Source organism: Oncorhynchus masou, chromosome 15 (genome assembly GCF_036934945.1).
Source record: "Oncorhynchus masou masou isolate Uvic2021 chromosome 15, UVic_Omas_1.1, whole genome shotgun sequence".
Lineage (NCBI taxonomy): Eukaryota > Metazoa > Chordata > Actinopteri > Salmoniformes > Salmonidae > Oncorhynchus > Oncorhynchus masou.
In genome coordinates, this window is record NC_088226.1 from 59,526,811 (window position 1) to 59,554,211 (window position 27,401).

The 27,401-nt window shown below is 43.4% G+C and overlaps 1 protein-coding gene across 1 annotated transcript in view; it reads left to right on the plus strand.

Annotated features, from left to right (window-relative positions):
• The window catches only part of LOC135556560 (potassium voltage-gated channel subfamily KQT member 1-like), a 311,677-nt gene that overhangs the window by 204,237 nt on the left and 80,039 nt on the right, over nt 1–27,401 (plus strand). The window contains exons 15-18 of the mRNA XM_064989862.1: nt 9,255–9,330; nt 10,255–10,349; nt 13,772–13,812; nt 17,592–17,653. Coding sequence (XP_064845934.1) covers nt 9,255–9,330; nt 10,255–10,349; nt 13,772–13,812; nt 17,592–17,653 — 274 coding nt within the window. The remainder of the gene's footprint in view (nt 1–9,254; nt 9,331–10,254; nt 10,350–13,771; nt 13,813–17,591; nt 17,654–27,401) is intronic.

Sequence of the window (27,401 nt, forward strand, 5' to 3'; positions counted from 1 at the left end):
GAAATACATCCACAGGTCCACCTCCAGTTGACTCAAATGATGTCAAGAACCATCATGTGCTATGATGAAACCGGCTCTCATGAGGACGGCCACAGGAAAGGAAGACCCAGAGTTATTAGAGTTACCAGCCCCCAAATAAATGGTTCATGGAATTCAAGTAACAGACACATGTCAACATCAACTGTTCAGAGGAGACTGCATGAATCAGGCCTTCATGGTCAAATTGCTGCAAAGAAAACCGCTAGTAAAGGACATCATTAAGAAGAAGAGGACCAATAAACACGAGCAATGGACATTCGATCCGTGGAAATCTGTCCTTTGGTCTGATGAGTCCAAATTTGAGGTTTTTGGTTCTAACCGCAGTGTCTTTGTGAGACGCAGAGTAGGTAAACGGATGATCTCTTCATGTGTAGTTCCCACAGTGAAGCATGGAGGAGGAGATGTGATGATGTAGGGGTGCTTTACTGGGTGCTTTACTGGTGACACTGTCTGATTTATTTAGAATTCAAGGCACACTTAACCAGCAAGGCTACCACAGCATTCTGCAGCCTTCCCATCTGGTTTGAACTTAGTGGGACTATCATTTGTTTTTCAACAGGACAATGACCCAATACACCTCCGGGCTGTGTTTGGGCTATTTGACCAAGAAGGAGAGTAATGCTGCATCAGATGACCTGGCCTCCACAATCACCTGACCTCAACCCAATTAAGATGGTTTGTGATAAGTTGGACCGCCGTGTGAAGGGAAAGCAGCCAACAAGTGCTCAGCATAGGTGGGAACTCCTTTAAGACTGTTGGAAAAAGCATTCCAAGTGAAGCTGGTTGAGAGAATTCCAAGAGTGTTCAACGCTGCCATCGAGGCAAACGGTGGCTACTTTTTGATTTGCTATACACCTTTTTGGTTATTACATGATTCCATATGTGTTATTTCATAGTTTTGATGTCTTCACTATTATACATTGGGGAAAATAGTACAAATTATATAGTAAAAAAATAAAAAAATGTAAAATAAAAACTTTTGACTGGTACTGTATATATTTTAGTCAGATAAACACTCCAAACAGCCTACCCGACCACTTGGAGGCGTCCGACATTCCAATAATAAAACTTGGGAATGCAAGAATGCAATTTCAGAATGTGGGGGGGACATGCTTCCCCCGTCCCCAGTGAAGGTTGCTCCAGCATCCCGGAGTCGCCTCTTCACTGTTGATGTTGAAACTGGTGTTTTGTGGGTACTATTTAATGAAGCTGCCAGTTGAGGACTTGTGATGCGTCTGTTTCTCAAACTCGACACTCTAATGTACTTGTCCTCTTACTCAGTTGTGCACTGGGGCCTCCCATTCCTCTTTCTATTCGGGTTAGAACCGGTTTGCGCTGTTCTGTGAAGGGAGTAGTACACAGCGTTGTACGAGATCTTCAGTTTCTTGGCAATTTCTTGCATGGAATAGCCTTAATGTCTCAGAACAAGAATAGGCTGACAAGTTTCAGAAGAAAGTTATTTGTTTCTGTCCATTTTGAGCCTGTAATCGAACCCACAAATGCTGATGCTCCAGATACTCAACTAGTCTAAAGAAGGTCAGTTTGATTGCTTCTGTAATCATGACAACCGTTTTCAGCTGTGCTAACATAATTGCAAAAGGGTTTTCTAATGATCAATTAGCCTTTTCAAATTATAAACCAGGATTAGCTAACACAACGTGCAATTGGAACACAGGAGTGATGGTTGCTGATAATGCGAAGATCTCCCCCATGACACAAACCCGAGGGGGCGCCAACCCAGACAGGAGGATCACGTCAGTGACTCAACCCACTCAAGTGACGCCCCCCCCCCCTCCTAGGAATGTCATGGAAGAGTACTAGTAAGCCAGTGACTCAGCCCCCGTAATAAGGTCAGAGGAACCGACCAGGCAGAGACAGCAAGGGTAGGTCAATCATAGGACCTACTGAAGAAATGAGTCTTCAATAAAGAGTAAAAGTTCAAGACAGTGTCTGCGTCTCTCACATGGATAGGCAGACCATTCTATAAAAATTGAGCTCTATAGGAGAAAGCCCTGCCTCCAGCTGTTTGCTTATAAATTCTAGGGACAATAATGAGGCCTGCATCTTGCGACCGTAGCGTACGTGCTGAAAAATTGGGCGTGCTAAATTATTATCGCTTGCACAGTGCTCCTTGGGATGTTTTAAAGCTTGGGAAATCTTTTTGTATCCAAATCCGGCTTTAAACTTCTTCACAACAGTATCTCGGACCTGCCTGGTGTGTTCCTTGTTCTTCATGATGCTCTCTGCGCTTTTAACGGACCTCTGAGACTATCACAATGCAGGTGCATTTATACGGAGACTTGATTACACACAGGTGGATTGTATTGATCATCATTAGTCATTTAGGTCAACATTGGATCATTCAGAGATCCTCACTGAACCTCTGGAGAGAGTTTGCTGCACTGAAAGTAAAGGGGCTGAATAATTTTGCAAGCCCAATTTTTCAGTTTTTGAATTGTTAAAAAGTTTGAAATATCCAATAAATGTCGTTCCACTTCATGATTGTGTCCCACTTGTTGTTGATTCTTCACAAAAAATACAGTTTTATATCTTTATGTTTGAAGCCTGAAATGTGGCAAAAGGTTGCAAAGTTCAAGGGGGCCGAATACTTTCGCAAGGCACTGTAGGTAGGAGCAAGCCCATGTAATGCTTTGTAGGTTTAGCAGTTAAACCTTGAACTCAGCCCTAGCCTTAACATGAAGCCAGGGTAGAGAGGCTAGCACTGGAGTAATATGATAGATTATTTTGATTCTTGTCAAAATTCTAGCAGCCTTGTCTGGCGCTAACTGAAGTTTATTTAGTACTTTATCCAGGTAGCCGGAAAGTAGAGCATTGCAGTAGTCTAGTCTAGAATTGACCAAATAATGGATTAGCCTTTCTGCATCATTTTTGGACCAAAAGTTAAAGATTTTTGCAATCTTACGAAGTTGGAAAAAATCTGTCCTTGAAATATTCTTGATATGTTGTCAAAAAAGAGATCAGGATCCAGAGTAATGCCGAGGTCCTTCACTGTTTTATTTGAGATTAAGATTAATTGTCAGATCCAACAGAAGATCTCATTGTTTCTTGGCACCTACATTAGAACTGAATCTCTGTTTTGTCCGAGTTTAAAAGTGCCGCCATCCACTTCCTTATGTCTGAAACACAGGCTTCCAGAAAGGGCAATTTTTCAGGCTTCACCGTGTTTCATCCAAATGTACAGCTGTGTATCGTCCGCATAGCAGTGAAAATTAACATTATGTTTCCAAATGACATAACCAAGAGGTAAAATATATAGTGAAAACAATAGTGGTCCTAAAACTCAACCTTGAGGAACACCGAAACTTACAATTGATTTGTCGAAAAACAAACCATCCACAGAGACAAACTGATATCTTTCCGACAAATAAGATCTAAAACAGGCCAGAACTTGTCTGTGTAGACCAATTAGGGTTTCCAATCTCTCCAAATGAATGTGGTGATCGATGGTGTCAAAAGCAGCACTAAGGTCTAGGAGGACAGTTGTAGAGCCTTGGTGTGACACCATTAAAAGGTCATTTACCACCTTCACGAGTGCAGTCTCAGTGCTATGATGGGGTCTAAAAAAAGTCTAAAGATTTTCATATAACTTGTTTGTCTTCAGGAAGACACGTGAGTTGTTGCGCAACAGCTTTTTCCCCCAAAAAATTGAGAGGAAAAGGAGATTTGATATAGGCCAATAGTTTTTTAACATTTTCTGGGTCAAGGTTTGGCTTTTTCAAGAGAGGCTTTATTACTGCCACTTTTAGTGAGTTTGGTACTCATCTGGTGGATAGGGAGCCGTTTATTATGTTCAACATAGGAGGGCAAAGCACAGGAAGCAGCTGTTTCAGTAATTTAGTTGGAATAGGATCCAGTATGCAGCTTGAAGGTTTAGAGACCATTACTATTTTTATGAATGTGTCAAGAGATATGGAATTAAACAACTTGAGTGTTTACATTGATCCCAGGTCCTGGCAGTGTTGTGCAGACTTAGGACAACTGAGTTTTGGAGAAATACACAGATTCAAGGAGGAGTCCGTAATTTGCTTTCTAATGATCATGATGTTTTCATCAAAGAAGTTCATGAATTCATCACTGCTGAAGTGAAAGCCATCCTCTCTTGGGAAGGCTGCTTTTTAGTTAGCTTGGCGACAGTATCAAGGTTGGACTCCCCTTTGCCTCCGTAATTCTTTGAGGAATGGATTCTACAAGGTATGGCATTCAAACGTTGCTAGGAAAACATTCCACACACCATTACACTCTGCCACTAGCCTGTCCCATTGACACCAGGCAGGATGGGGCCATGGCAGTGGCTGTGGCAGTAGCACAACATGGTAGCAGCACAAACCTGGTACAAACATTGTTGGGCACAGACAACAGCACAAAGGGAGAAAAGGTAGAGACAACAATACATCACTCGAAGCAGCCACAAGTGTCAGTAAGAGTGTCCATGATTGAGTTTTTAAATGTAGAGATGGAGATTAAGCTGTCCAGTTTGAGTGTTTTTTTTCCAGCTCGATCCAGTACACTATACTCTTTGAGAGAGGTAGTTAGCAAACAAGGCCAAAGACCCCTCAGAGACACCAATACTCCTTAGCCGACCCACAAGAATGGAATGGTCTACCATATCAAAACCTTTGGCGAAGTCAATAAAAATAGTAGCACAACATTGCTTATAATCAAGGGCAATGGTGACATAATTTAGGACCTTTAAGGTTGCAGTGACACACCATAACCTGAATGGATATCAGATTGCATACCAGAGAGAATGCTATAGACATCAAGAAAGCCAGTCAGTTTATTATTGACCAGTTTTTCCAACACTTTTGACGAACAGGGCAAGATGGAAATTGGCCTATACTATTTAGGATCAGCTTGATCTCCCCCTTTAAATAACGGAGGTGCCGTGGCTGCCTTCCAAGCACCGGGAACCTCCCCAGAGAGGAGAGACAGGCTATAAAGGTCAGAGATAGACTTGGTGATGATAAAGGCAGCCACCTTAAAGAAGAAAGGATTTTAACCATCTGACCCAGATGGCTTTTGGGGGTCAAGATTAAGGAGCTCCTTTAGCACCTCCACTCAGTGACCTTCTGCAGGGAGAAACTGTGTAGCAGGACAGGGGAAAAGAGGGTGAAGCATAGGGGCTACTCACATTAGAAGGGCTGGGAGATGAGGAAATGTGGGACGGGCAAGGAGGCACAGCTGAGTCAAATAGGAATCCTGATTTAATGAGCCGGCTCTGAGCAGCTCTTCATTCAGTAGCTATGATTGTGTCAAATAAACATGAGTGGGGAGGGGGCCTGAGACTCGCCTCTGCCTGGGGTCTCCAAATCACTAAGTCCGCCCCTGCCCATACACCGCTCCAACCCCTTCCTTTCCCCCTACAAAGGGCAGCTGCCTGCTGCCTTCAGAATGGAGTGATTAGTTTGCTGTGGAGTACTTCAGAGGAGAAGACCTTATCTCTCACCACAGTCACACTCAGAGCCCGGCAAAGAGTGCACCACACACACTCACTCACTCACTCACTCACTCATTCACTCACTCACTCACTCACTCACTCACTCACTCACATACGCATTTTCTCTCTCTAGCGCTGTAGTTATGGGAGGATGTTTTTGGGATTTGGGAGCACATTCTTTTAAACCCCAGACTTTGTGACTCTACAGTGTTGTGCCGTTATCTCTGGATGGATGCAACTCCGTCCTCTGTCTCTCGTTTGTTCCTGTGCCCATCACTCATATCTGTGGTATTTTACGATGTGTGTCCCCTCTCCGAATTCCTTAAGAATGTTGTCGATTGTTCAACAATCCGGTGGCATTGCTCAGCTTTAATCCGGCATCTCTCAAGAAGCACTCCTAACGGCATCCTGCGGCTTAACGACCCCTTTCATGTGGAAGATACGGCCGAAGGCGAAGGGTCACACGGTTTAAAACACATGAAGTAAAAGCAGATATTTTAGTTCTCGTTCTTAAGATAGAAAAAAAACATCCACATTCAATTGATTTCTTTCTCTTTGATCTGTCAGCAAAGCTAGTGTCATAGAGAAACAACAGACAGAGATACCCGGCTGGAAATAACATGAACAGGGGTTTGCACTGAATGAGCATTACTCACAGTCACGCTACAGTTCTAGCATACAGTACCTACAGTACAGAGACAACATAGTACGAGAATATAATAACAGTCCAGAAATATGAACCCACCACATGAATGGTAAACTGTAAAAGGAAAGGGCACATTCTATACATGGACCAAAATAATCAGACAGGTTTTAGAATAGACACCAAGGGCCTATTTGCAGATTTAGCTAGCAGGTCCCCACCTCCTGTACTGCCCTGTAGTCGTCCCCTAGCCACGACCCCCATGAACCCTGTAAGTGGTCAGCAGTAGAACCGCACATAAACACCCGCCCAAGTATTTCCCTTTCATCCCAACCATCACATTTGGCTCACAACAACATATTTTTGTTTTTAAACCAATTCTGTGTGCATCTTGTAATGCTTTTCAGCTTAAACAGGGAAACCAAGCGAACACCAACACATCGTGCAAAACCCTTGTGTGATGAAAGACGTGTGTCTGTGCCTGTATAGCTAATGTTCAGTGTGTGCTGTTATGGTGTTTAGTTTAGTGGCGGTGGTTGTTGACACAGATGAGGCGAGTTGAGCGAGTGTGTGTGTGTTTTCCATGTGTGTGTGTGTTTGTGTGTGTGTGTGTGACTCAGATTACACAAGCTGTGTTTTGTTCTCCCCAGACTCACAGAGGGACACTAATTCACAGTTTTTATTAATATGGTGAAATTCACAGAGGAACACTGTTTATTACAAGTGCATCAGAGTTCAACAGCCATGAGTATGATAAACCTGTTTAGTTATACAGGGTGGATCGTGTGGTTTGTGTGTGTGTGTGTGTGTGTGTGTGTGTGTGTGTGTGTGTGTGTGTGTGTGTGTGTGTGTGTGTGTGTGTGTGTGTGTGTGTGTGTGTGTGTGTGTGTGTGTGTGTGTGTGTGTGTGTGTGTGTGTGTGTGTGTGTGTGTGTGTGTGCGTGTGTGTTTGTGCGTGCGTGTGGTAGGGAGGGGGACTCTCCTCGCCCTCAGGGCCACATGTGTTTTGCCATTGCATGGTAGGAATGTAGTAGGTCTACAAGCCAATTAGAATGGCTGGAAGCATGCAAGTACAAATGTTCTGTTTTCAGAGCAGAAAACAAGTCAGGTTGCATTGATAAGGAATACAACTGAGATGGGGAAACATCTGCAGGCTTAACCCCTTGTGGGCTGGAACACACAATATTATTGAGTATATGTAACTTCCAGGGTAAGACATATAATTATCTTTCTCCAAACATGTATACAACATTGTGTAAAGATTCAAAGTCTGCAAATGTTGAATTACCCACAAACCTCTAAAAACAGAGCCAAATGGCAAGTTGTTCCAATAACTTATTAAAATATTATACAAATTTAGAATAAAACATTCCTCTCTGATTATCCTCATAAAATATACATTTTTAAGCAACATATTGATTTGTATTTAATCCTATCATTTTTGGTAAATTTAATTAACAAAAAAAAATCATAAACATATACAGTGGGGCAAAAAAGTATTTAGTCAGCCATCAATTGTGCAAGTTCTTCCACTTAAAAAGATGAGAGAGGCCTGTAATTTTCATCATAGGTACACTTCAACTATGACAGACAAAATTAGGAAAGAAAATCCAGAAAATCACATTGTAGGATGTTCTATGAATTTAATGAAGGTTTTCACACACTATTGCTGGTATTTTGGTCCATTCCTTCATGTAGATCTCCTCTAGAGCAGTGATGTTTTGGGGCTGTTGCTGGGCACCACGGACTTTCAACTCCCTCCAAAGATTTTCTATGGGGTTGAGATCTGGAGACTGGCTAGGCCACTCCAGGACCTTGAAATGCTTCTTACGAAGCACTTTTACTTTGTTGCCCGGGCGGTGTGTTTGGGATCATTGTCATGCTGAAAGACCCAGCCACATTTCATCTTCAATGCCCTTGCTGATGGAAGGAGGTTTTCACTCAGAATCTCACGATACATGGCCCCATTCATTCTTTCCTTTACACGGATCAGTCGTCCTGGTCCCTTTCCAGAAAAACAGCCCCAAAGCTTGATGTTTCCACCCCATGCTTCACAGTAGGTATGGTGTTCTTTGGATGCAACTCAGCATTCTTTGTCCTCCAAACACGACGAGTTGAGTTTTTACCAAAAAGTTATATTTTGGTTTCATCTGACCATATGACATTCTCCCAATCTTCTTCTGGATCATCCAAATGCTCTCTAGCAAACTTCAGACGGGCCTGGACATGTACTGGATTAAGCAGGGGGACACGTCTGGCACTGCAGGATTTGAGTCCCTGGCGGCAAAGTGTGTTACTGATGGTAGGCTTTGTTACTTTGGTCCCAGCTCTCTGCAGATCATTCACTAGGTCCACCCGTGTGGTTCTGGGATTTTTGCTCACCGTTCTTGTGATCATTTTGACCCCACGGGGTGAGATCTTGGATGAGGCCCCAGATTGAGGGAGATTATAAGTGGTCTTGTATGTCTTCCATTTCCTAATAATTGCTCCCACAGTTGATTTCTTCAAACCAAGCTGCTTACCTATTGCAGATTCAGTCTTCTCAGCCTGGTGGATGTCTACAATTTTGTTTCTGGTGTCCTTTGACAGCTCTTTGGTCTTGGCCATAGTGGAGTTTGGAGTGTGACTGTTTGAGGTTGTGGACAGGTGTCTTTTATACTGATAACAAGTTCAAACAAGTGCCATTAATACAGGTAACGAGTGGAGGACAGAGGAGCCTCATAAAGAAGAAGTTACAAATCTTGCTTGTTTGTAGGTTACCAAATACTTATTTTCCACCATAATTTGCAAATAAATTCATTAAAAATCCTACAATGTGATTTTCTGGATTTTTTTCCAATTTTGTCTGTCATAGTTGAAGTGTACCTATGATGAAAATTACAGGCCTCTCTCATCGTTTTAAGTGGGAGAACTTGCACAATTGGTGGCTGACTAAATACTTTTTTGCTCCACTGTATATGTTTATGATTTTTTTTTTCAATTTGATTTCTCCCCACAATCTACAGTGTATGCACAGGATACAGTGTGTTGAACAAAGTACAATAAAATGCTTACTTACCAGCTCTCTTCTCTGCAGTGGAACCAATTGAACTTTGTTTGTCTGTTTGTCTTTCAGGTTGTCTCACGCCCAAAAATCTGCAATCAAAGTACTTCGGAGAATGAAGTACTTTGTGGCCAGACAGAAATTTCAGGTAAAATACAGGGTGGAGGAGGAGAGTGGAGGAGAAGGGTAGGAGGAGGAGAGTGGAAGGATGGAAGAGGGGACTGTGGGAGGAGGGGAGGATGAGAGTGGGGGGGTGGAAGAGGGGACTGGGAGGAGGGGAGGAGGAGAGTGGGGGAGAAGGGGTGGAGGAAGGGAGAATAAAGAGAATAGGCTCTGGAGAGTGTTGTGGTTACTCAGGAAGGGGAGTGGTAGCCCAAGGGCATGTTGTGCAGCTGCAGAAATGGTGTGTGTGTGTTTGTGTGCGCGTGTGTGCATGCATGCGCATGTGTTTTATGTAGGCGTGTGTGCATGCGCATGTACGCAGTGCGTGCGTTAACAATGTACGTGTGTATGTTTGAGACTGCAACTTGCACCTGCACATCTGTGTCTGTCCTGTCGTCAGTTCAGCCTCAGTATCATGGGAACCCTGTTCATCTCAGGCTCTGTGGCTAGAGTCTCTTACTGCACAGCTGCAGAAGACTAAGCACCTACCACAGAATGACCTCGCATGGCCTTTAGTCATCAACAACTCTATTTATGATCTGACTGTGGTTGTAGTCTCCAACAGTCTCCAACAAACCCAGGCCATTGCTTCAGTCTTCACGTTCAACCATCGTCTCATTACTTAATTATTTGTAGGTGATTAGCTTTTCTGTAAAAACTAAACTAGGGCCGTCACAGGGCCGTCACAGGGACGATGCAGCCTTAGTCAGAAGATAGCATCATCCTTACGCAAAACAACAAGTGAAAGCCCCACTGAACGAGCACTCTTCCCTTGGCTTCCTCATCGTCAATGTACACTGCAATAACAAAGCACTGTGTTGGCCTAGGGGTTTCCCTAGGGATTTCCATGGGTGACAATGTGCTGTGTGTGTTGCGCATGTTACTACAATACAATATTCATACTCCACAGCAAGCGAGGAAACCGTACGACGTGAGGGATGTGATGGAGCAGTACAACCAGGGACACCTCACCATGATGGTCCGCATTAAGGAGCTACAGAGGAGGTGGGCCACTGACTCACTCTCTTCTTTTTATTTACTCTCTCTCTCTCTCTCTCTCTCTCTCTCTCTCTCTCTCTCTCTCTCTCTCTCTTTCTCTTTCTCTCTCTCTGAAAGTCGGGAAGCAAGTTCAGGGAGTGAATACATTTAATTAATAAATGAACAAAACAAGAAACACGAACAGCGCACCGACATAAAACAGCAACATCGTTACAGAATGTGTGTTGGGTGTGATGTCAGGTCCAGGTGTTGGAGCCGGAACAACCTGGCAAGCCTCAGCTGTGAACAGGTTCCCGGGCCTCGACCGAGGCAACCGGGAGGTCTTAGCCGGCTCATCAGGCTCTCACCTCAACTTCTTGATTACCTGCCCTTTATATGTCCCTCCCTTTGGTTTCTTCCCCAGTTGTCGGTACGCTGTTTGTGTTTCTTGTTTTGTTAATTTATTAATTAAATGTATTCACTCCCTGAAAAAAGAAGAAGTAGAAAAAAGAAGCATTACACTCTCTCAAGTTGGTAGTGTCACATGCACAAGTACAGTGAAACACTTAACTTGCCAGCTCCACCCAACAGTGCCCTTTTGGGATTCCAACCTCACCTGCACACTGTTTTTACAAGTTTTTTATCTGTACTGTCTTTCACTTCTGTTCTTTGTTGTGAATAAATAAAACCTAAAACCCAACAGTGTAGTAATCAATATCAAAATAGTATAACTAATACAAAATATATAGATATAATAAAGAAAACAGTAAATACAGGGTCAGTACCAATACCAAATGTACAATGTGCTGGATACTGGAGTAGGTAGATATGTACAGTACATGTAGGAGGGGGATTAGGAGAAAGTGACTGGTTGCAGGAGAAGTGATAATAACAGTAAACAAAGTGTCAGTGTAGGCGTGATAAGCAGGAATATATGCATACTTCTTGTTATAGAGTGGATACAGTGCCTACAGAAAGTATTCACACCCCTTGACTTTTCCCACATGTTCTTGTCTTACAGCCTGAATTTGAAATGGATTCAATTGAGATTTTGTGTTACTGACCTACACACAATAACCCATAATGTCAAAACGGAATTAGGTTTTTAGAAATGTTTACAAATAAATAAAAAATTAATAGCTGAATATTTTGTCAATAATTATTCAACCCATTTGTTATGGCAAGCCTACATAAATTCAGGAGTAGAGATTTGCTTAACAAGTCCCATAAGTTGCATGAACTCACTCTGTGTGCAATAATAGCGTTTAAAATTATTTTTGAATGACTACCTCCTCTATGTACCCCACATATACAATTATCTGTAAGGTCCCTCAGTCAAGCAGTGAATTTCAAACAAAGATTCAACCACAAAACCAGGGAGATTTTCCAATGCCTCACAAATAAAGGCACCTATTGGTAGATGGGTAAAAAAAAATATTGAATATCCCTTTGAGCATAGTGGAGTTATTAGTTACACTTTGGATGGTGTATCAACATACCCAGTCACTACAAATGTACAGGCATCCTTCTTAACTCAGTTGCCGGAGAGGAAGGAAACCACTCAGGGATTTCACCATTAGGCCAATGGCGACTTTAAAACAGTTGATGAGTTGAATGGCTGTGATAGGAGAAAACTGAGAGACATACCCAAATGTGATTCTAACATGTATGTAAATAATCATATCGTTGAAGTCGGAAGTTTACATACACCTTAGCCAACTACATTTAAACTCAGTTTTTCAATATTCCTGACATTTAATCAGAGTAAAAACTCACTGTCTTAGGTCAGTTAGGATCACCACTTTATTTTAAGAATGTGAAATGTCAGAATAATAGTAGAGAGAATTATTTATTTCAGCTGTTATTTCTTTCATCACATTCCCAGTGGGTCAGAAGTTTACATACACTCAATTAGTATTTGGTAGCATTGCCTTTATATTGTTTAACTTGGGTCAACCGTTTCGGGTAGCCTTCTACAAGCTTTCCACAATAAGTTTGGTGAATTTTGTCCCATTCCTCTTGAAAGAGTTGGTGTAACTGAGTCAGGTTTGTAGGCCTCCTTGCTTGCTCAGGCTTTTTCAGTTATGCCCACAAATTTTCAAAAGGATTGAGGTCAGGGCTTTGTGATGGCCACTCCAATACCTTGACATTGTTGTCCTTAAGCCATTTTGCCACAACTTTGGAAGTCTGCTTGGGGTCATTGTCTATTTGGAAGACCCATTTGTGACCAAGCGTTAACTTCCTGACTGATGTATTGAGATGTTGCTTCAATATATCCACATAATTATCCTTTTCATGATGCCATCTATTTTGTGAAGTGCACCAGTCCGTCCTGCAGCAAAGCACCCCCACAACATGATGCTGCCACCCCCATGCATGGTTGGGTTGGTGTTCTTTGGCTTGCAAGCCCCCCCCCCCCACCCACCTTTTTCCTCCAAACATAACAATGGTCATTATGCCCAAACAGTTCTATTTTTGTTTCATCAGGCTAGAGGACAAGTCTCCAAAAAGTACGATCTTTGTCCCCATGTGCAGTTGCAAACAGTAGTCTGGCTTTTTTATGGCTGTTTTTGAGCAGTGGCTTCGTCCTTGCTGAGCAGCCTTTCAGATTATGTCGATATAGGGCTTGTTTTGCTGTGGATATAGATACTACCTGTTTCCTCCAGCATCTTCATAAGGCTTCATAAAACAGAACGAGCGGTATGATGGCTGCGTGGTCCCATGGTGTTTATGCTATTGTTTGTACAGATGAACATGGTACCTTTAGGCGTTTGGAAATTGCTCTCAAGAATTAACCAGACTTGTGGAGGTTTACATTTTTTTTCTGAGGTCTTGGCTAATTTCGTTTGATTTTCCCATGATGTCAAGCAAAGAGGCAGTGAGATTGAAGGTAGGCCTTGAAATACATCCACAGGTACACCTCCAATTGACTCAAATGATGTCAATTATCCTATCAGAAGCTTCTAAAGCCATGACATCATTTCCTGGGAATTATCCAAGCTGTTTAAAACCACAGTCAACTTAGTGTATGTAAACTTCTGACCCACTGGAATTGTGATACAGTGAATTATAAGTTAAATAATCTGTCTGTAAACAATTGTTGGAAAAATGACTTGTGTCATGCACAAAGTAGATGTCCTAACCGACTTGCCAAAACTATAGTTTGTTAACAATACATTTGTGGAGGGGTTGAAAAACAAGATTTAATGACTCCAACCTTAGTGTATGTAAACTTCCTCTCTCTTTCGATCTTTCCTTCTTCCTCTCTTTCTTTCCATCTTCCCCTCTCTCTCTCTCTGTCCGTCTCTCTCTTTCTTTCACTCTCTTGCTTTATCTATATTTCTTTCCTTCCACTTCTCTGTCACAGACATAAAACACTAACCAATGCTGCAAAGCGTTTTCCAAAGTTTTCCCTGACGTGTCTGTCTTGTGCTCCTTCTTGTCCCCAGACTGGACCATACGTTGGGGAAACCAGGAATGTTTCTGGCAGGTAAAACCCACTGGAGGATACTCATGAACTCTTGTCACTCCTCACTGTGCCCCCTAATGCTATATACATCTCACAAACAGAGACAACCAGGCACCATGATAAGGCTGAATAGACTAGACTAAATATTCTGTGTGTTTAGTGTGTACACGTAGTGTGTATAGAGTGTATACATAGTTTGTGAGTGTGTATGTTTGGATTTGTGTGTTTGGGTACACACACACACACACTAGTATTTGTATGCACAACCCGTCTCCACCTCTCCTCATCCTCCTCTTCCTCTTCTCTCCTCCTATGCGTACCCCCTCATCTCCTCCTCTCCTTTTTTCTCCCCCTCTTCCTCCTTCTCTGCTTCTTCTCCTCCCCCTGCTCTGTGTACCACCATCTTCCTCCTCTTCTCCATCTCTTTCTCCTCCTCCTCCCTTCCAATCCAACTCCACCTGGATGTTAACATGTCTTGGCTGACCCAGGAAGCTAACGGGGGAGCTAACATGGTTAAACACTTTCTTGATTGGCCCTGGTATTGGATTAGGAATCCAGCTGAGAAGCTTAGCGCACTTCCACGTGTTCTCCACACACACACACACACACACACACACACACACACACACACACACACACACACACACACACACACACACACACACACACACACACACACACACACACACACACACACACACACACACACACACACACACACACACACATGCGCACACACGTACACACGTACACACACGCACACAGGTACATACTACATGACACACTCCACGTCCATAACAACCAAACCAGCCATACAGTATAAAACTAGCGCAGTCAGCCTGCCAAACACACAGCCCACTTCCCCCAAGTCCAAAGCCTTAGACTGAGTCTGCTCTGGCCCTAGGATGGAGCCCCATTACACTGATCTACTGCTGTTATGTTTATAGGAACTCACTGCATGACTAAGACCTATTTGCGTTAGGGGCCCCTTAGTAAGGAAGTGGGGGGAGGGGTTGTGTGTGTGTGTGTGTGTGTGTGTGTGTGTGTGTGTGTGTGTGTGTGTGTGTGTGTGTGTGTGTGTGTGTGTGTGTGTGTGTGTGTGTGTGTGTGTGTGTGTGTGTGTGTGTGTGTGTGTGTGAGAGACAGGGGTGGTGTGTGTGTACTCTGGGTTTCTTTACATGGGGTGTAATGATGAACCTGCAGACCCCGCGTTTATATCCGCGGGGCGGACGGGTTTGGGGTCATTAAATATTGTGTGGCTGAAGGGTGGGTAGATGGGTTTAGGGTCATTACATATTGTGTGGCTGAAGGGTGGGTGGACGGGTTTGGGGTCATTAAATATTGTGTGGCTGAGTGGTGGGTGGATGGCGGGCGGATTGAATAAAGATTTTAAAAATACCTTACAAAATCCATAAATGGATCTTTCTTGTGCAATTTATGTCTTCTTTCATTATTTTAGTCTATCTGGTATTAGTGCACCAGCCTAAACTTTAGGACTTAACTGTACACACTCCAAATAGCCTACACAGCTAATCACCAAGTAATCAAATCCAATCAAATCAAATGTATTTATATAGCGCTTCGTACATCAGCTGATATCCCCAAGTGCTGTACAGAAACCCAGCCTAAAACCCCAAACAGCAAGCAATGCAGGTGTTGAAGCACGTTGGCTAGGAAAAACTCCCTAGAAGGGCCAAAACCTAGGAAGAAACCTAAAGAGGAACCAGGCTATGAGGGGTGGCCAGTCCTCTTCTGGCTGTGCCGGGTGGAGATTATAACAGAACATGGCCAAGATGTTCAAATGTTCATAAATGACCAGCATGGTCAAATAATAGGTCTGGGACAGGTAGCACGTCCGGTGAACAGGTCAGGATTCCATAGCCGCAGGCAGAACAGTTGAAACTGGAGCATCAGCACGGCCAGGTGGACTGGGGACAGCAAGGAGTCATCATGCCAGGTAGTCCTGAGGCATGGTCCTAGGGCTCAGGTCCTCCGAGAGAGAGAAAGAAAGAGAGAAAGAGAGAATTAGAGAGAGTGTACTTAAATTCACACAGGACACCGGATAAGACAGGAGAAGTACTCCAGATATAACAAACTGACCCTAGTCCCCCGACACATAAACTACTGCAGTATGAATACTGAAGGCTGAGACAGGAGGGGTCAGGAGACACTGTGGCCCCATCCGATGATACCCCCGGACAGGGCCAAACAGGAAGGATATAACACCACCCACAGCCCCCACACCACTAGAGGGATATCTTCAACCACCAACTTACCATCCTGAGACAAGGCCGAGTATAGCCCACAAAGATCTCCGCCACGGCACAACCCAAGGGGGGGGGGGCAACCCAGACAGGAAGATCACATCAGTGACTCAACCCACTCAAGTGACGCACCCTCCTAGGGACGCTTTCTGCCAGTTTCCAAAAATAATGCTTTTGGAATCTGGCAGAAAAAGTTCATGTCAATTCACGGAGACAAAAAGGGAATTCTAGAAGTTTAATTCAATAAGACAAAAGCTGTGAAAGGAGAGTTGAAAATAAAGAGAAGGTAGGGACAGAAAAAATCATGTTTGGATAAGATTTGGTTAAATGGTAAAAGAGGATGATAAGAGTGCGGGCTATGTTATGTGTGGTGATTGTGAGGCGCTACACAAATTTGACAGTCACAAGACGGGACTTCAAATAGGCCTATGGCATGTCAAGGGAACTGTAGCCTGTTTAGATGGGTTAAATGGAAACTGAAATCTGGACAATGACTGTAACCTCTCACATAGCCTTTATATTATCTCCTGCATAATTAAGCATTTCTTTCAGTAAAATGATACACCAAATGTAGGCAAAATTTGGACTTGGGAACAGCAGTGGAGAAATGTGATTTATTTATTTCTGCATCTTGAAAGAATGCAATGCTCAGCTAGATATCATCTGTAGAGGTGCTGTCCTCATCATACAGGCATCATAAAAGCTGATAGTATTTCAACCACATAAAATGAACCTGAAGTGAATTCCTCTCAGAAACATTTTGCGGTTGAGTTGTTTTCACAGCTTTCTTTTTCCTTATAACCCGTCAAACTGATGTCATTTGGACATTTTACACAGAAAATCTTTCCTGTTGTTTTGTTGTTGCGTTATTGTATTTTCTCCCCAGTCCCTAAATGTATTTGCTCCGTGAGAGATGACAGAGAAAAATGTACAGATGTAACTAGATTGAAGCATTCATTTTATCGGTCTATTACATTGTTCTGGTGAGCAAGGGTTTATTTAGTCTTCTAAAGCAACATAATGACAGAAGAGAAGCTACATGTATCTAATTAAAGACACGTTGACTAACAAATAGCCTACCAAAATGTCAAAAATTATAAGCAGAAACATATCTAAATCAGGCCCCAAAAAATCCTGCACCCCTTCTCAAAAAATTGTTCTGCCATCTTTGACTGTAGTCCATAGCGCATTTTCTATATTTGCGGGTGAGGGTTGGGTACGGGCCTCAGACTAATAGGGTGTAATTTAAGATGATTCAATTAGGCAAATGTATGAGTACCATGGGCTGTTGGGTACAATACGTTATTGGTCTTGTCTCATGGCAGTTGGATGTAAATTGGCTTGTAGTAGAGAAACAATGGTTGAACGGACCCCCTTTAGTCTCCATTCCTGCTATCTACCTTCCCCTAGGCCTTGTGACATCTGATACCAGCAATGCCTTGTGTTGCCCCCACCAATGATGATTGAGATTGTACCACACACCACAATAGTGAGGCCAGTGATTGAATGAAGGGAAATGTGTGTGTTGTTTTTCAGAGAAAGGTGTAGATAAAGAATACTACACTGTGGGAGCCAGACTGGTCCGCCTGGAGGACAAGGTAAAAACAGGTTTATTCCTCCCTGTTCTTTGTGTGTGTGTGTGTGTGTGTGTGTGTGTGTGTGTGTGTGTGTGTGTGTGTGTGTGTGTGTGTGTGTGTGTGTGTGTGTGTGTGTGTGTGTGTGTGTGTGTGTGTGTGTGTGTGTGTGTGTGTGTGTGTGTGTGTGTGTGTGTGTGTGTGTGTGCGTGTGTGTGTGGATTTGCGATCTTTGTATGTGTGTGTATGTGCGTGTGTGTGTGTGCATTCATGTGTGTGTCATGAGGTAACTTTGTGCGTGTGTGCTTGTGTGTGTGCGTGCATAATGGATTCCCACATATATAAATACTGTAGTATTTTCCAAGTGTTTTTGCAGACTAAACTGTAGAATTCAATGTAGTGGTTTTGCGGACTGAAGTCCCTTTACTGTGGTATACTGTAGTATTTGCAGTTAACTATAGTAAACTCAGAAAAAAAAGAACCGTCCCTTTTTCAGGACCCTGTCTTTCAAAGATAATTCGTAAAAATCCAAATAACTTCACAGATCTTCATTGTAAAGGGTTTAACCTCTAGCGTCGAGCAATCCCGTATCCGGGAGCGTAATCATAGCCTCGAGCTCATTAGCATAACGCAACGTTAACTACTAAAACTGCAAATGAAATGAAATAAATATATTGGCTCACATGCTTAGCCTTTTGTTAACAACACTGTCTTTTCAGATTTTCAAAATATGTTTTCAACCATAGCTACACAAGCATTTGTGTAAGAGTATTGATAGCTAGCATAGCATTAAGCCTAGCATTCAGCAGGCAACATTTTCACAAAAACAAGAAAAGCATTCAAATAAAATCATTTACCTTTGAAGAACTTCGGATGTTTTCAATGAGGAGACTCTCAGTTAGATAGCAAATGTTCCGTTTTTCCAAAAAGATTATTTGTGTAGGAGAAATCGCTCTGTTTTGTTCATCACGTTTGGCTAAGAAAAAAACCCGAAAATTCAGTCATTACAACGCCAAACTTTTTTCCAAATTAACTCCATAATATCGACAGAAACATGACAAACGTTGTTTAGAATCAATCCTCAAGGTGTTTTTCACATATCTTTTCGATGATAAATCATTCGTGGCAGTTGCCTTTCTCTTCTGAACCAAATGGAAATGTGCATGCAGCTGGAGATTACGCAATAATTTCGACGGAGGACACCAGGCGGACACCTGGTAAATGTAGTCTCTTATGGTCAATCTTCCAATGATATGCCTACAAATACGTCACAATGCTGTAGACACCTTGGGGAAATGACAGAAAGTGCAGGCTCATTCCTTGTGCATTCACAGCCATATTAGGAGACATTGGAACACAGCGCATTCAAAATCTGGGGCATTTCCTGTATGAAATTTAATCTTGGTTTCGCCTGTAGCATTAGTTCTGGGGCACTCACAGACAATATCTTTGCAGTTTTGGAAACGTCAGAGTGTTTTCTTTCCAAAGCTGTCAATTATATGCATAGTCGAGCATATTTTCGTGACAAAATATCTTGTTTAAAACGGGAACGTTTTTTTAATCCAAAAATTAAAAGAGCGCCCCCTATATCGAAGAAGTTAAACACTGTTTCCCATGCTTGTTCAATGAACCATAAACAATTAATGAACATGCACCTGTGGAACGGTCGTTAAGACACTAACAGCTTACAGATGGTAGGCAATTAAGGTCACAGTTATGAAAACTTAGGATACTAAAGAGGCCTTTCTACTGACTCTGAAAAACACCAAACGTCCCTTAGGCATGCTGCAAGGAGGCATGAGGACTGGAGATGTGGTCAGGGCAATAAATTGCAATGTCCGTACTATAAGATGCCTAAGACAGCGCTACAGGGAAACAGGATGGACAGCTGATTATCCTCGCAGTGGCAGACCAAGTGTAACAACACCTGCACAGGATCGGCACATCCAAACATCACACCTACAGAACAGGTACAGGATGACAAAAACAACTGCCAGAGTTACACCAGGAACTTACAATCCCTCCATCAGTGCTCAGACTGCCCGCAATAGGCTGAGAGAGGCTGGACTCAGGGCTTGTAGGCCTGTTGTAAGGCAGGTCCTCACCAGACATCACCGGCAACAACGCCGCCTATGGGCACAAACCCACCGTCGCTGGACCAGACAGGACTGGCAAAAAGTGCTCTTCACTGACGAGTCGTGGTTTTGTGGTCGGATTTGCGTGTATCGTCGAAGGAATGAGCGTTACACCGAGGCCTGTACTCTTTAGCGGAATCGATTTGGAAGTGGTGGGTCTGGGGCGGTGTGTCACAGCATCATTGGACTGTGCTTGTTGTCATTGCAGGCAATCTCAGTGCTGTGCGTTACAGGGAAGACATCCTCCTCACTCATGTGGTACCCTTCCTGCAGGCTCATCCTGACATGACCCTCCAGCATGACAATGCCACCAGCCATACTGCTTGTTCTGTGCGTGATTCCCTGTTAGGCAGAAATGTCCAGGAACTTGCAGATGCCTTGGTGGAATAGTGGGGTAACATCTCACAGCAAGAACTGGCAAATCTGGTGCAGTCCATGAGGAGGAGATGCACTGCAGTACTTAATAGAGCTGGTGGCCAAACCAGATACCGACTGTTACTTTTGATTTTTACCCCCCCCCCCCCCCCCCCCTTTGTTCAGGGACCCATTATTCAATTTCTGTTAGTCACATGTGTCACGCCCTGACCTTAGAGAGCCTTTTTATGTCTCTATTTGGTTTGGTCAGGTTGTGATTTGGGTGGGCATTCTATGTTCTGATTTCTATGTTTTTTGTGTTTATATGTTTTGGTTCTCAATCAGGGACAGCTGTCTATCGTTGTCTCTGATTGGGAATCATACTTGGGTAGCCCATTTTCCCTCCTTTCAGTGTGGGAAGTTGTCTTTGTTAGGGGGCACTATAGCCTTTGTAAGGTTCACTGTCGTTTTTGTTATTTCTTGTTTTGTTGGAGTCATTTTAACAAATAAAAGAAACCACGCTGCACCTTGGTCTCATTCCGACGATGGCCGTGACAACATGTCTGTGGAACTTGTTCAGTTTATGTCTCAGTTGTAGAATCTTGTTATGTTCATACAAATATTTACACATGTTAAGTTTGCTGAAAATAAACACAATTGACAGTGAGAGTGTGTTTCTTTTTTTGACGTGTTTATAAATACTGTAGTCAAAGAAAACTATTGTATATACTATAGAAATTAATGTTTTGTTTTGCAGATTGTAGTATACTGTAGTATTTACTGTAGGGTTTATGTGGACTGTAGTATACTGTGGTGAATTTGTGGACAGTAGTATACTGTATTATTTACTGTAGGGTTTTTGTGGACTGTAGTATACTGTGGTGTATTTGTGGACAGTAGTATACTATAGTATTTACTGTAGAGTTTTTGCAGACATTGATGTATTGTTTACTATATTGTTTTATTATCTAAGAACATAGAAGTGGAGGATTTCTCCTTTAGGAAACATACTGGAGAAATACTTAAATAGCACATTTTCCAAAACCTGTTGGTAGGTCTGGAGTCTGAGCAGATAGTTCAGCACTTCTGCATTTTATCTATAATCTGTAGGGAACAATATATCCTATACTTGGCTTTTAGGCTTCTCACTTATGGGTAGACAAATTGTGATATGGGAAGGGGAATGTGCAGGGCATATGCACATGAAATACTTTAGTATTTACTATAGTTAAAAAGGTGTAGTGTTTTTGCAGACATTACTGTAGTATTAACTACAGTGTTTTTTTTTGGGGGGGGGGGTATACTGATGTAGTATTTACTGTAGTATTCTACAGTATGCTACAACATTCTATAGTAAGTACCAGTGGTGGAAAAAGTACCCAATTGTCGTACTTGAGCAAAGGTAAAGGTCACCCAGTAAAATACTAGAGTAAAATTATTTGGTTTTAAATACACTTAAGTCTCAAAAGTAAAAGTATAAATCATTTAAAATGTCTTATATTAAGCAAACCAGACAGCATCATTTTCTTGTTTTTTTATTTACAGATAGCCAGAGGCTCACTCCAACACTTAGACATAATTTACAAACTAAGAATTTGTGTTTAGTGAGTCCGTCAGATCAGAAGCATGTAGGGATTATTAGGGATGTTCTCTTGATAAGTGCATAAATTGGAAAATGTTCATGTCCTGCTAAGCATTTAAAATGTAACGAGTACTTTTGGGGTTGAGGGAAAATTTATGGAAGAATTCTTTAAAAAAGAAATATTTGACCTTTATTTAACTAGGCAAGTCAGTTAAGAACAAATTCTTATTTTCAATGACGGCTTAGGAACAGTGGGTTAACTGCCTGTTCAGGGACAGAACGACAGATTTGTTACTAGTCCAACGCTCTAACCACTAGGCTACCTTGCCGCCCCAGGAAAAGGTACATTATTTTCTTTAAGAATGTAGTGAAGTAAAATGAAAACTTTAAAAATATAAATAGTAAAGTAAAGTACATATACCCCAAAAAACGCAGTTCGTACTGCAGTATTCTATTGTAAACTGTAGTATTTTTTCATGTGGGTTTTCTTCAACAGAGTGTGTTATGGCTGGTTACGGTCCATCGAGACGTTAAACACTCCTGATGGTATCCTAATCTCTTAGTTGTAATCTGCTGCTTGCCAGTGTGTACGTGACACGCAAGGTGTTTTATATTTGTCTGTTGATTAACGTTTCGTCAGTGTTTCCATGCCAACGACCCTATACCCTCTGTCCTCTACAACGACAGTGGGTTGTGACTTGTGTTTATGATTCCAAAGGAGAACATGGAGGTTTTAAAAAGGCATTTCTAATACCAGCTAGAAGGGAGAGCACGCACGCACACACACACACATGCACACACACACGCGCACACACACACACACACACACACACACACACACACACACACACACACACACACACACACACACACACACACACACACACACACACACACACACACACACACACACGCACACACGCACACACGCACACACGCACACACGCACACACGCACACACACACACACACACACACACACACACACACACACACACACACACACACACACACACACACACACACACACACACACACACACACACACACACACACAGAGCCCTCTGGATCTCAGTGGATCACAGCCAATAGGCACCAGCTGTGTTATGGAGACCTGTGCTGTAACCAGGCGTGTCCCACTAGGCAGAGACCAGGCAGGGCAGTGCCACCACGTGATGCCTGCCTAATGCCCAGTCATTGCCCACCAGGGACCATGTTGTGCCAGCGTTAGTTGGTCTGACTGGAGCCTGTGGGCCGGATGCGGTGCCACTGCAGTCCTGTGACTATCAGCATGTGTGAAGCCTTTCACTCACGTGGGGGAAGTCTCACAGGATGACAATATGGCTGGAATGGGAGCCATTAAGCTGCCTGTCATTCAGAGGTCTCTGGTTCTCTTTAAACTGAGAGAGAAAGGGAGAGAAAGTGTATGTGTGTGTGTTTGTGTGTGTGGAGTTCAATACTTTTCTCCATACTACCATGGTTTTTGTTATAGGCATTGACTTTGGCTCATGGCTCCGTGTCTACTATAATGCATGAGTAAAAGGACACAGCTCTCCTAGACCTCTGGTATTGACAAGAGTGAAATGATCCTGAACTAAAGACTAACCCTACAGGAGGGTAAAGGAGAGACTCACTCCACCACATATTGAGTTCTGGCCCATTTGCTGTCTGTGCATGTTGTGATCACAATCTCCTGATTGGTAACATAAACCCACATTTATAAAAACACACTCGCTGTCCCTCTTGCATCCTGTGTCACACAGCAAAGCAATCTGACAGAAACGTAAAGTGAAACCGAAGGATCCTAATTAGCAGACTGATTCAGGTGAAACAGCTGTTCAGAGCAGCAGGCAGCAGCAGCCTATTGTGAGGAACCCAAAGCCCCCAAAGCAAATGTGTCTCCAATCACTGCATGCTCCCCGAGTACAATATGAAAAGTGTTTTGCATGACTCCTAGTAGAGTTGCCATGGTGACCAATTCCACACAGCAGAACTGAAAAATAGCAGTAAAAGCATGATACCCAGAGCGCCAACTTGCTTGACTGTTTTCTGTGTGTATGTCCTCTCATATTATAGTTGTAGTCATGTGAAACATTTGTTTTGACGGGTTTGTGCAGTGGCCCCGGCAGGCAGGTGGATGAACCCAATGGCCCACCCTCTGTCTGTCCGTGCCTTGGCACATTCCTCCTCTCTCCACTCTGCTGCTCCAGAGGCAGCCTGGCCAGGTCCATCTCATTGTTTGACTTTTCCTTATCTACTCTCCCTCCACCCGCCTCAGCCCTAGCCCTTAGTCCTCAGCCTCAGTCTTCATCCCTCAGCCCTAGCCCTCAGTCCTCAGCCTTAGTCCTCAGCCTCAGTCCTCATCCCTCAGCCCTAGCCCCCAGTCCTCAGCCTTAGACCTCAGCCTCAGTCCTCATCCCTCAGCCCTAGCCCTCAGTCCTCAGCCTTAGTCCTCAGCCTCAGTCCTCATCCCTCAGCCCTAGCCCCCAGTCCTCAGCCTTAGACCTCAGCCTCAGTCCTCATCCCTCAGCCCTAGCCCTCAGTCCTCAGCCTTAGTCCTCAGCCTCAGTCCTCATCCCTCAGCCCTAGCCCTCAGTCCTCAGCCTTAGTCCTCAGCCTCAGTCCTCATCCCTCAGCCCTAGCCCTTAGTCCTCAGCCTCAGTCCTCATCCCTCAGCCCTAGCCCTCAGTCCTCAGCCTTAGTCCTCAGCCTCAGTCCTCATCCCTCAGCCCTAGCCCTCAGTCCTCAGCCTTAGTCCTCAGTCTCAGTCCTCATCCCTCAGCCCTAGCCCTCAGTCCTCAGCCTTAGTCCTCAGCCTCAGTCCTCATCCCTCAGCCCTAGTCCTACTTTTACTTCACTACATTCATAAAGAAGATAATGTACTTTTTAATCCGTATATTTTATTTGACACCTAAAAGTACTCGTTACATGTTAAATGCTTAGCAGGACAGGAAAATGGCCCAATTCACACACTTATCAACAGAACACCCCTGGTCATCCCTACTGCCTCTGACCTGGAGGACTCACTAAACACACATGCTTGGTTTGTAAATGATGTGTGAGTGTTGGAGTGTGCACCTTGCTCTCCCTAACAAAATACAAGTAAAACATGTGCTGTCTGGTTTGCCTAATATAAGGAATGTGAAATGATTTATACTTTTGCTTTTGATATGTAAGTGTATCTTAGCAATTTAATTTACTTTTGAAGCTTAAGTATATTTAAAACCAAATACTTTCAGTGTGTGTTGTGTGTGCCTGTCAGTGTGTATGCAACTCCTCCCTGGCTTTCTCTTCGTCCATTCTTGGTCTGCCTCCAACCACCACTACAGATCTTCATTTGGTCTTCATTTGATCACCCCGTTGCAGGAGAACTTGGCAAACTTGTAGTGTGTTTGAGGTTTCAGACTTGATTTTCCTGAACAAAAAATGTATCAACCCCTACAAAAAATGTATCAACCCCTACAAAAAATGTATCAACCCCTACAAAAAAGTTATATTAATTGTAATCCACATAATAATTTACATTTCCTGTTGCTGCAGGATTATTTTCCTGCTGAAGCAAAATGGCTCAAATGAAGATCCTACATCTTTTTGAGTTGTGATGCGTAGCGCCAGCCAGCCACTATTTCCCTCTCCCCTCTTTCTCAACACTCTCTCTACTGCTCTGCTCTCTGACTGGCTGTATGTAGATGTGTCTCTACTGCTCTGCTCTCTGACTGGCTGTATGTAGATGTGTCTCTACTGCTCTGCTCTCTGACTGGCTGTATGTAGATGTGTCTCTACTGCTCTGCTCTCTGACTGGCTGTATGTAGATGTGTCTCTACTGCTCTGCTCTCTGACTGGCTGTATGTAGATGTGTCTCTACTGCTCTGCTCTCTGACTGGCTGTATGTAGATGTGTCTCTACTGCTCTGCTCTCTGACTGGCTGTATGTAGATGTGTCTCTACTGCTCTGCTCTCTGACTGGCTGTATGTAGATGTGTCTCTACTGCTCTGCTCTCTGACTGGCTGTATGTAGATGTGTCTCTACTGTTCTGCTCTCTGACTGGCTGTATGTAGATGTGCCTCTACTGTTCTGCTCTCTGACTGGCTGTATGTAGATGTGTCTCTACTGTTCTGCTCTCTGACTGGCTGTATGTAGATGTGTCTCTACTGTTCTGCTCTCTGACTGGCTGTATGTAGATGTGTCTCTACTGTTCTGCTCTCTGACTGGCTGTATGTAGATGTGTCTCTACTGTTCTGCTCTCTGACTGGCTGTATGTAGATGTGTCTCTACTGCTCTGCTCTCTGACTGGCTGTATGTAGATGTGTCTCTACTGCTCTGCTCTCTGACTGGCTGTATGTAGATGTGTCTCTACTGCTCTGCTCTCTGACTGGCTGTATGTAGATGTGTCTCTACTGCTCTGCTCTCTGACTGGCTGTATGTAGATGCGTCTCTACTGCTCTGCTCTCTGACTGGCTGTATGTAGATGTGTCTCTACTGCTCTGCTCTCTGACTGGCTGTATGTAGATGTGTCTCTACTGCTCTGCTCTCTGACTGGCTGTATGTAGATGTGTCTCTACTGCTCTGCTCTCTGACTGGCTGTATGTAGATGTGTCTCTACTGCTCTGCTCTCTGACTGGCTGTATGTAGATGTGTCTCTACTGCTCTGCTCTCTGACTGGCTGTATGTAGATGCGTCTCTACTGCTCTGCTCTCTGACTGGCTGTATGTAGATGTGTCTCTACTGCTCTGCTCTCTGACTGGCTGTATGTAGATGTGTGTGTGGAGCCTTCAGAGTTTCCTTGTCCCAGTTTTACCAGCACATCAGTCCAGGAAGAATTAATCACACACACACACACGCACACGCACACACACACACATGTACAGACACACAAACACACACACACACACGCACACACACATGTACAGACACACAAGCACACACACACACACACACACACACATTGGGAGCATTAATCTTAGTGGGGGTGAAAGTTGTGAAGTGTTTGAGTGGTGGGTGTGATGGTGAGTTATACTGTGTTAATGCCTGGGCCCTGTACTCCGACAGACAGTGATTTATGGAACACAGACAGGGACAACACATCCAGCCGAAAGGCTCTCTCTGGCTTTCTCCAACTCCTTTGGAAAGGAAGAGGCAGCACAGCATTGGGTTGAATTCTCCAGACGGAATGGGGATGAAGACAGATTGCAAGACTGACAGTCTGTTATCTTTCTGTCAGACGGCATCCCTGACAAATACAGAAACAACAAGCTCCATCGAAGACCAACAACTTAGGGGAGCCCTGAGAAACACTGTTTAGTCCTTTTTCACGTTTATCCCATTTCCTACCATAATCAGATGTGTTTGGTCAGGGTTAGTCAAAAGCCCTCATAGAGGATGCTTTGAAGGTGTAGACATCAAAAGTCTGCAATGTTGAAAGCAGCAGCAGCATCCCTGGTCTAACACACCCTCCAGACATGTCCATACATGTCCCTGTACCCAACATCATTATTGGCCTTACTCAAAGTATATGGACCATAAATCAGGATTTGCGGTTGGCTGCTGTGTACACTTTATTAGTGCAAGTATAACAAATATATCCTACATATTAGCAGTAGGCGTATACACAGAGGAATGCTCTCCCCTTGTAATGATATCTCAATTAGAGAAGTGTGCTGTAAATTCCACCAAGGCTGAATACAGCCCCTCAACACGCCATG